The sequence below is a fragment of the Sus scrofa genome, chromosome 18 (genome assembly GCF_000003025.6).
Source record: "Sus scrofa isolate TJ Tabasco breed Duroc chromosome 18, Sscrofa11.1, whole genome shotgun sequence".
NCBI lineage: Eukaryota > Metazoa > Chordata > Mammalia > Artiodactyla > Suidae > Sus > Sus scrofa.
Genome location: NC_010460.4, coordinates 50,000,306 through 50,010,799, shown reverse-complemented (window position 1 = coordinate 50,010,799; position 10,494 = coordinate 50,000,306). Strand labels below are relative to the sequence as shown.

The following is a 10,494-nucleotide window of genomic DNA, read 5'->3' as shown; positions in this document are numbered from 1 at the left end:
AGCGTTGGAAAGTTCCTGCCACAGGAACTGCATCTTTGCCTCCCTGCATTATTTCCTTAATAACACAAAACCTGGAGCCGGTCACTAACACGGGGAAGGGGGGGGTTATGGTAAAAACTTTATTTACTATTTATAAATACATTGCAAGACAAACTTTTCAAAAATACCTTTCTTTTTCTCAAAAACTTAATTAAAAAAATAAAGGAAAGCTAATAGGTAGGCAGAACGTCTGAAGATCCCTTTGTGTTCTCGAGGAGGGCTGTGTGCAGCAGGTGCCCAACCAGAGGCCACAGCCGGGCGGCCGGGGACCGAGCACAAGCCCCCTCCCAGGTCACGGCCATGCTTCTATGCTCTAGCATCGCTAAGCATTCACCTAGGATTACGGTACAGGGGCTGCCCTATTTGGATGACGATGCATATACAAGGTGAACAGTCATGAAGAGGGGATTCTCGCTGTGTGTACTTGGGAGTCAGGAAGAGGAGGGGTTCGGAGGGCAGCAAGCAAGGGCCAGTCCGTGGGCTCCCAGTGTCCTTGACCGGCTCTCCAGCCAGCCACTCACCATTCTTGCTTAGACGGAATTATTATTTTGTACAGGGTGCCAAGGAGGACGAAAGGTGAGAGATGAAAATAAACCTCCTTGGCCTTTCAGAGGCTTATCTTCCAGAATAAACTTGCTCTTGCATTGCTGACTGGGAAAACACTACGTTCCGTAGTCATCCATCGGAGAAGAGGCTACAAGGTGTGACGGCTCTGGCTGTCGCCCTGCCCTCTGCCCCGTGGGGCCTCAGCAAAGGCTGCGTCTTCAGGAAGCCACCTGACAAAGGAGGGTCAGAAGTCCCTGCCTTTGCAGGTTCCCAGCGTTCTCCAGAACATTCTTGGTCTTTTTGTTTGTTCGTCTACAAGATTCCACCTTAGTCTCTCATTGTAGCCAAGCAGTACAGGTCCCTTGGACAGACAAAATAGCTTCTTGCTCTAGGGATCCCTGGGCCTTCGCTTCCAAGATGCACCTCCCCGTGGATGCTTTGGGACGTGCAAGCACCCGGGTACAGGGCTTTTTCCTCTTTGGGATGAGGCCTGTCTCATCTTACAGAGTGGGGACAAAGCCTGCGTCTGCGTAAGCAACAGTGTGGCTAAGGCGTGAAGCGGAGGGTCAGGGGGGTGTCAGCGGACAGGGACGGCTCCGGGGCGGGGTGAGCTATGGCCAGACGGTGCTTGAGCTTACAAGTACTTTTATAGGAAGCGATACGAAAAATCAAACTGCATTTCACCGACTACTGGAAAGTGGAGAGATGCCTGCCAAAGTCACCGTTTGGAAGAAAACCAGGCATTTCAAACATCTCTTTCTAAACTTTGGCTTTAAAAAAAAAAAAAAATCAATTCGCCACAAGGAGACATAGAAATCGAGGTTGTAGCCAGCTGCTGATCGTGTCCTTGGCAGTCTTTTGTGCAAAATAAGGCATATTTGAGCTCCACATGAACTGAAACAAAAAGAAGGAACGTATTGAAACAACTCCACCCTCAGAGCGAAAAGGGCTCAACTTCCACCCAGGCAACTGGCAGGCTGGGGGCTCCCACTGCATCTTTTATTTTTTTAAATTTTTTAACTTTTTAAGGCTACACATGGAAGTTCCCAGGCTAGGGGTCAAACTGGAGATACAGCTGCCAGCCTGCGCCACAGCCACAATGACGGCCTCTTCCAAGCACGGCAACACGGGGTCTTAAATCCACTGAGTGAGGCCCAGGATCGAACCCATGTGGTCGTGGACACTGACCCACAACGGGATCTCCATCCTGCACTTTGTTTTGGTCTTTTTAGGGCCGTACCTGTGGCATATGGACGTTCCCAGACTGGGGGTGGAAGCGGTGCTGTAGCTGCCCGCCCAGAGCACAGCCACAGCAACGCAGGATCCGAGCCCCGTCTGCAATCTACACCACAGCCCAGGGCAATGCCGGATCCTCAACCCACTGAGTGGGGCTGGAGATGGAACCTGCATCCTGAACTTCCTGAGGGGCCTGTCCTGTTGCGTGTCTGTTTTTGGGCCAGTGCAGCTTCTGGATCACCAGCGCCTGGATAGTTATGGAACTGCGGATGCCCTCCCCACTCCCCAGGGCCGGGGCCCGCACCCTTTGGAGCCCCGCCCGTCCCACGGGCTTACGTGGGCGCAGCGTCTACTTGCTCTCCATGCTGTAGCAGTGCACGTCCCCTTTCCCCTTCACGTCGAAGCCCGGGAGGGGCTGCCCGTACTTATCCACGCACCAGCAGAAGCCCCGCTTCCTGCCTTTGGAAGGGCGGCACTGTGGGGAGAGCACAGGAGACAAGTAAGCCCGGGAGGCCCACCGTGGGGGTCCTGACAAGAGGGGCCGGTGCCCAGGCCAAGGGCAGAGCAGCCTGGCAGGAAGGGGGGGCCTCCCAGCTCGGCCTCCGCTGAGCTGAGAAAGGACATCTGGGCAGGGCCACAGGCACACAGCACGTGTCCGGGGGTGTGCTGTGTGGAACGAGTGCCCCAGAAAAGCACGGGGCCTGGCGGGGTTGCGTGCCTCGGGGTCTCACTGGGGTGGATGCTGGACCCTGTTGGTCCTGCAGGTTCATCTACCGAATGGGGACGGGGGACGACGCTGTCCTATCTGCCCGGGGCGAGTCACCTCTGGGTCTTTTAGAGCCCACCCCAAACCGTGTATAGGGCACCTTCTCAGGGTGAGTTTGCCTAAGTGACAAACAGGCGAAAGAGACCAGGGGCCCCTGGAGAGGCCGGGCCCTCTGATCAGGCCCCTACCCCTTTGAACGTGGCCGAGCTGTTCTGGGACTAGTTCTGTACATTCGATGGTAGGAGGAGGCGTCCGATTAGAAAGTCCACCCAGATGCGGCCGGAACGGGATCTGCGGTTCCAGCGGCGCACTCGCCAAGCCTTAAAGTGACCACGTCTCCCGTGTGTCTGATCCTTTACAGCGGGGGTCGCTATCAAAAAGGCCTGGGTGTGAAAGGGACCGGCCTGGGAGCTCAGGGTGAGCTTCCTGCCATAGGACCTTGTGTTCATGGACATTCTCTACAGTGGTTGATAAAAACATCCCTCCGTGGTGCAGGGGTTCAGGGAAAGGCCGTGCGTCCAGGTCCCTTCATGGCCAGTCAAGGGCCCCTGAGAGGGTCTAAGCACGGCCCTGCGGGACGGGAGGGAGAGGTGGTGGGTGGAGGCAGGTTTAGGGCTGTAGGTGAAGCCCCTTGGAGGTGTCGGGTGGGGTGGGTGGCTGGGAGCAGGGGCTGCAGGGTCAGGAGACTCGGATGGAAAGCCGGTCTGTCCGCTGACGGGCGGACGGTGCCCACCTGCTTTTTCTTGTAGAAGCCCTTCTTGTCGCAGTTGGGGATGTGGATGCCCCGGGGGCTGAGCATGTTCAGGAACTTGAGGTGGTTCAGCGTGTCCTCCATTTCCCGGCGGCAAGGCCCCTGCGGAGGAGGCAAGGGTTACCCGGGAAATTGCTGTCTGAGCAAACCCCGAAACGCCCAGGGAGCCGTCACGGGCGGGACCTACCCCGCGCGCCCCAAGCATCTTTTGCCTGATGTAGTTACCATTCCCACGCGGATGCCAACCACAGCTCCCTGTCTCTCTCGTGGTTCCCCAGAGCAAGGCACAGAATTGGGACAGGGGCCACCGGCCAGGATGCTCAGAGGCCAAGTGAGCCAAAGGAAGCCAGCCTTCTGAAGCACTTCTGTCCTGCAGAGGCCTGGCGAGCAGGATGCTGATTCTCAAGAGACCTGTGCCTTATGGAAGGGTCAATATCCCTTCTGCAAGGAGGGCTCGTGGCTGCCCACTGCATCAGCAGGACCGCCAGGATGAACTGCCAGGGGCTCTCTCTTTTTTTCCTTTTCTCCCACTTTTCTTTCTCTTTCTCAGGCCGCACATGCGGCATATGGAAGTTCCCGGGCTAGGGGTCAAAGAATTGGAGCTGCAGCTGAGGCTTATGCCATAGCCCCGGCAACACCAGATCCGAGTCTGATCTGTGACCTACGCCACGGCCATGGCAACACCAGATCCTTAATCTACTGAGTGAGGCCAGGGATCGAACCTGCATCCTCACGGGTACTAGGTGGGTCCTTAACCTGCTGAGCCATGGTGGGCACTCCCAGGGGCTCTTGAGTCAAGAGTGACCCCGTGATCTCTGGGCGCCCAGGCCAGGTGCACCCCACCCCACCATTAGGAAGAGGAAACGCTCTCACGTATTCCGTCTCGCGCTTGGACTCAGAGGAGAAGTTCTGGGTGTCCGTGCTCTGAGACTCGTAGTCGACCTTGTAGCGCTGGCTGTCCTTGGCGTGCCCTTTCTTGATCACGTCCATCTTGGTGTGGACAGAGTGGAGTTTGGAGTCAGGCACCCGGTGGGTGCTGGGCAGGGCCTGGTTCTCCATGCTGTCTACACTGCGGTCCTCCTCGGACTCACTGCCGTTTCCTTGAAAGACACAGGGAGACCCAGACTTGAGGGTCATTGGCATTTAACGACAGCCTTTTGAGAATCTTACCATTCTGAGCAAGTACCAGCCAGTCGGAAATGGTATCGAACAATTCCAAAGAAGTTAAAAAAAACCCTTGGTCGAGTACTGTTCCTTAATACGAGTGGCAAATGGTACTCGCTTGGCCTCAAGAAACCATTTTTGAAAAATGAGATGTGATGCGCAAAGCAGGTGCCACTGAAGAAAATGCTTTTCATGCTCTCAGCTTTCAAGCACCTCTCAGCCTCCACCAGGAGGGGGCAGACTTGAGCCTTGAGCCAGAGAAGGCTCCACCGCGGATTCAGGGCTAGTCCAGGGCAGGCCTCCCAAGTGTCGGACTCTTGGACCAGCACATCCTCTGCTGTGCACTGTCCCAGCCCTGCTGAATCAGAAGCGCTGGGGTGATGGCAGCAACCTGGGAGTCCGCAAGCCCCAGGGATTCTAATTCCAGAGCAAAGTGCACCAGGCAAAACAGCTTGGATGGGGAAACTGAATTCTCTGCAAAGTGCCTTGGCCACAGGCCCCCAGACACTAGAGCCATGTTTGGTAGTATTTTCTAGGTCTCCCTGCCACACTTCTAACTCACTGTCCCTGCAGGGTCTGGAACACCCAGGAGAGCTGTGCAGCTCCTCCGCATTCTGGGGCACTGTCCCCGGGGAGTCCTTCCTCCCTTGTCCGCCCAGGAGCAAAGGGAACGAGGAAGTCACGGTCACCTACTTTCTGCTCCAGACTGAACAACCCTTTGTGCCAGAGAGCGTCCCTCTGAAAAGGAAGCCACTTCCTGCAGCTCCCTTGTCATCGCACTAATGAAGACACACTTGCTGTTGATGTTGGGATGCCCACAATGAAACCAGAATTTTAAGCACACTGGGACCCGTGAAGGGAGAAGGGCCAGTGTGGAGCCCCTCCCTCTTGCCCGGGTCTAGGCAGCCAGGTGGCGGTCATAGGATGGCTTCACTGACACAGTGCCCTTAGGCCTCCCTTCCAGGAGGGGCAAAGTTCGCCATCTGATCCTGAATCTAGTATACCTGGGGTGCCAAGGGCATTGGCTCCAGCTGCCCTGTTCTCTGTCCTCTCAAGAACACGCCCGTCCACCCACCTGGAAGCTTGCCAAGACTGCTGGCTCTAGGCTCGGCAGAGCAGATGCCCAGCTCTAGTTTCGAGGATGCTTCTGGAGGGTTGAGTAGTGCTGGAAAACTCCGCTCCTGTTGCAGAGGCCCTGCTCTCTCCAGGCAGGTGCCCTCACTGGGGTGCTCATCCAGGAAAAGAAAGAGCCCCATAAGCAGGGAGCGTTGCCAAGTTCCCCAGGGGTCTGGTGTTTGGGGAAGTGCAAGTTCACTAGCCCGGCACCTGAGAGGGTAAGCTCTTAACTGGTAGGATTTGGTTTCAAGTTCCTTCAAACTTCTACTTTTCTACTTTTTAAAATTTTGCCACACCCACAGCATGCGCAAGTTCCTGGGCCCGGGATTGAACCTGAGCCACAGCAGCGACAACACAGCAGTGACAACACAGGATCCTTAACCACTAGGCAGTCAGGCAACTCCCTTTTAATTGTCTCTTTTCTTTCTCAGGGAAGTACCTGGACAAAGGAGATGCTAAGAATATGTAAATAAACATATTTGCATTTCTTTTCCAAGAACTCTGAGTAATTTCTTAAACTTCCTTGGTTTCTTTCTAATGGCTGCTGACAGGCATGAAGAAAAAAGCCCTTTCCATTTAAGACAGATTTTTTGAAACAACCTTTTGACTCGGATTTAAATTTCCCCTTTCCCCTCCACGTGGATTTTTGAAGTCACTTAGATCTTTGTATAATAAACCACAACAACCTCCACTACCTATACGGCAGTAGCCTAGCCGTTGCGATGCCCATTAAAACCTAACACAATACGACAATGTCTAATGCACGGTATCCATCACCGTAAAAATAACACAAGTGTCCTGAGAGACGAATTCAAAGTCTCCTAGAGCCAGTGGATAGTGTCTGCTTTAGGTAGCTGGAATTTTACCTTTGTACTAACCTTGGAAGGGAACTAGCCTCGCCCGGGAGTGGCAATCTGCAGGTATGGAAACTACAGGGGGGCTTCCATCCCTCTAGCCCCAGATGGGGGTGGCCCACGGTGCTCTGCCCCGCAGGTGTCCCGAGGTGAGGGCGGAAGTCTCCTAGCCTTGAGCTCGGCGGGAACGTCTCTCCCAGAACTGAGCGAGGCTGTCTCAGCGTGCTTGAAATTTAGGAGACCAGTTCCAACTCGAGAGGCACTTCTATCTGAACGGCAGGTTGTCCAACCGCAGAAGATACCCTCACCCAATGCCCACCCGCTGATTCGGAGACACCCCTGGACGTGACACTGCTTTGCAAACCATAACTCTGTGCACATCTCAGTATTTTTTTTTAAAGCCAGGTACCATTTCCTCCAACGTGCCTGCCCGCCACCCCTGTCCGAATCCGCCCTGGCCGCCGACCCCCAAGCATCCTTGGCACCAACGCGTTGGCTCTGAGTTTGTGGGAGCCAGAAGCCGCCTTTCAGAGTCGGGCTGCGCAGTCCACGCCCACGTTTCTGCGCGGCGCCGGCCTGAATGGCCAGAGTTTCCTCGGCCGGGATCTTTTCATTGACGGCTCATCTCCGCCCGCTCCCTCCCTCCCCAGGAAATCTTTAACCTATTCTCGCCGAAAGCACGTTGCAGTTTCCAAGCGCTGCACGAAAAGAACGGAGGGAGCAGAGCACCCGGCTGCGGAGGGCCCTTCCGGCGCGCGCCCTCGCCTCGTTAGGCCAGGCTTCAGTTTCCCCAAGTACAAGCCCTGGGGCGGGAAGGGCGGCGAAGTCACCGCGGGGGCCCCACCCTCGGCCCCGGCCGGGGGACGCGCTTCGGCGCACCAAGGGCGGGCGGCTCACCTGGCGCGGGCGGCGCGGGCAGCAGGTAGGCGCGCAGGCGGCCGGCGGCGCTGGCGTTGGCGCAGATCCCGCGACCGTCCAGCAGCGCCTGCAGCGGGCGCGGCTCGCCCGGCGGCGGCTGGCAGCGGAGGCCTGCGCCGCATCGCTCGGTGTAGACGCCGCACGCCTGACCCTCCCGCAGCGCGCAGGTCAGGCAGCAGCCGCAGCCGGGCTCGCGAACCAGCTCGGCGCACGGGGGAGCGGCGGGCGGCGGCGCGCACTGGGCCAGGGCGCGCGCGTCGCACGGTTCGCAGCGCACCACCGGGCCGGTGCCCGCCGCGCCCGAGCCGGCCCGTGCCGCCGGCGGCCCGCGGAGCAGCGCCAGCGCGATCAGCGCCGCGGCCCAGAGCGCGGGGCGCGCCCGCTGCATGGCGCTGGCCGCGGGGGCCCGCTGCTCGGCCGGCCGGGGGGGCGCGGGGACGGGGCGACAGCGAGCGGCGCGAGGCTGTGGGAGCGGGTCAGTGAGCGGCCAATCCTCTGCGCCGAGCCGCCGCGCTCGCATCTGGGCGGCCCGGGCGCGCCGGCCGCTATATAGAAGCCGGGTGGCCGAGGACACGCCCCGGAACGGCGCGCCGGCTGCGGGGAGGGGGGCGGGCGCGGGCCGGCGCAGACCGGGCTCGGGGGCTCGCGCCTCGCCCTGGGCGGCCAGTCGGCATGCGGGGGCGGGGAGCGCGCGGCCTCCTGGGCACCTGCTTCCCGGGCGCCAGCCCGGAGCCCCCGGCCCCGAGGGGTACCCCGGAACCCGATGGCCCCGCCACCCCCCTGTCCTTGGCGCCTCTGGCCACCCAGGCGCTTCAGCTACCCCAGCGCCCCTGGCCGCCCGTGGTCACTCGGGCGCCGCCGCCCATCTCCCTGTGCGCCCCGTGGCCAGCTGGACTCAGGGAAACTGACCTGGTGCGCGCAGCTCCTCACGTCGCGTACGTTGCGAAGCTTTGCACAATTTAAGTTTTCGGGTTGGGGAATGAGTCTCTGCATGAAAATACCGTATTCGCGTCAGGGTCTTGGGGAGCCGAGGACTCGAAACTGATCTGTACCTGGGGGTCCGTTAGTACCCTCCCCTCCTCCCAAGTGCGCTTCTGCAGGTGCGCACGTGGTCTTCACTCTTGCCAGAGAAATTTCGCAGAGCAGCCAGGGCTCGACACTCGCAGTCTGTCTGTTTAAGTCCCTCCTTAGCAAAGTGGGCTGGTGGCGAGTGGGTCCTTGGCCGGGCTCGTCAGAGAGCGGACCTCACTGCCTCTTCTGTGTTACTGTCCTCCCCGATTATGTGTTGGAATAGAGCTTACGTCCACCATACAAGAGTAACACGGAACAAATGAGCACTGCTGAATTTTACGGTGCTTAAAACTGCTGATTTTCACTATCCTTTTTTCAGGCCCCTTTGTATCCCTGTACTAAGTTCCCACCGGTGCTCTTGAAGTGGAGACGCTGTGATTCTTGCTCATCTGTGCAATCTACACACTTTGCCCTAGGAGGGAAGTCCCAGGGCACAATTGTGCTCTGAGGTCTCCGTGAATCCGGGCCGGTGCGGATTTCAACGCTGCATGTGCGCCCCTTCCCTAGATGACCAACAGAGGACGCCAGTGGTCCAGGATTGAATTGAGAGTTGGCACTTTCACGGCTCTTACCAAGAGCGTCTGGATCGAGATCACCGTGGGAGCGGACGTTCCTGGACGCTGTGGAAAATGATGCTTGCCCTGGGTGGTGGATGGGCATCTTGGAGGAACATTTTACAGTTTGCAGTAGAAACAGCATATCCCCTGAGTTCCCGTGGCGGCTCAGCAGTAACAAACCCATTAGCTTCCATGAGGATGTGAGTTCCATCCCTGGCCTTGCTCAGTGGGGTAAGAATCTGGTGCTGCTGTGAGCTGTGCTGTAGGTCGCAGATGTGTCTTGGATCCCGAGTTGCTGTGGCTGTGGTGTAGGCCGGCAGCTGCAGCTCTGATTCAACCCCTAGCCTGGGAAATTCCATGCACCCTGGGTGCGGCCTGAAAAAGAAAAAAGAAAGAAAAGAAAAGAAACAGCATATCAGGACCTCCTTGAATTCCCTCCTGCATCCCGGCCAGAGTGCTACACAGTCGTGGGTGAAGGTAACAGGATCTCCTCTCTGTATGTATGTGTGTGTATGTATATATCCCATCTACATCCTCCTTTTAGCATGGGAAGAGCGATTTACTCACAGCAAACAGTAAATAATAAAATAATACTAATAATTGAAGTTCTACAAAGGAGAAGAGAGCAAAGACAGAGAGGGCCTTGCTTCCACCAGCTCGCAAAGGCACAGCCCTTGGAGTCTCCGCTTGGTCCCAGCCCCAGCACTCAGACTGGACTTGCCCTGCCTACTGTAAACTGTGCGGCAACCCATGATTTCTGTTCCCTTTCTCCTGGATCACTCCTTGTACCTGGATGTTCCATGCTCTGACAGCCAAGAACGGGGTCTCCACTTTCCCTGGAAAATAAAAGAATTAAATATGTGTGTTTCAATAACTAACCTAATAAATCGTGGAGACCTTGACTGAGAAACTAGAGCCCGTTCTTGTATCAGAAGATTCTTGGGGCGGCAGGTCCGCCTCTGTTAGTATAGTGTTATACACTGGGGTTTGGTCAGTGTCACCCTTCCCACCAGCCTTATGGTCTGAGTAGCCACAGGAGAAGCCATCTGAGTCTAAGTCACATCCCTGGCCTTGCAGTTGGAGAAAAGGCAAGTGTTCTGTGCTGAGTCCCTAGGGGGCGCCTGAGAGCCAGGCTGTCCCCAACAAACCAGAGACCACGGGAAAACTAAAGGTTACCTTGCAACTTTGCAGTGACATTCCGCAGCAACGGTTTATAGTCTGTTAGGGCCTTTTTGGTGACATCTTGCAACAGCAAACGAAATCTGTGGCAGTGATGTGGGGAGAATTGTGTTTCAATTTTCAGTCATTTTTATTGGACAAAACTCCAGGGGACGACCCCTCCCCCCATTGTTTCAGGGAGGACGTGGGGACTTGAAAGGGAAAAGACTTACTTTTGCGGCATGCTAGTTAATTTTGCCAGACTTTGTCTGGCGTTTGTGGTTATTACCAAGAACCGAGTGGTGAGTCCGAGGGTTG

General features: G+C 56.9%; 1 protein-coding gene across 1 annotated transcript; it reads right to left on the bottom strand.

Moving 5' to 3' along the window:
• On the bottom strand, window positions 1,375-7,879 carry IGFBP3 (insulin like growth factor binding protein 3). Its single transcript, NM_001005156.1, is given in 5 exon segments — window positions 1,375-1,479; window positions 2,158-2,296; window positions 3,321-3,440; window positions 4,212-4,438; window positions 7,370-7,879. Coding segments are annotated over 4 exon segments (882 nt in total). The 5' UTR covers window positions 7,779-7,879; the 3' UTR covers window positions 1,375-1,479; window positions 2,158-2,170.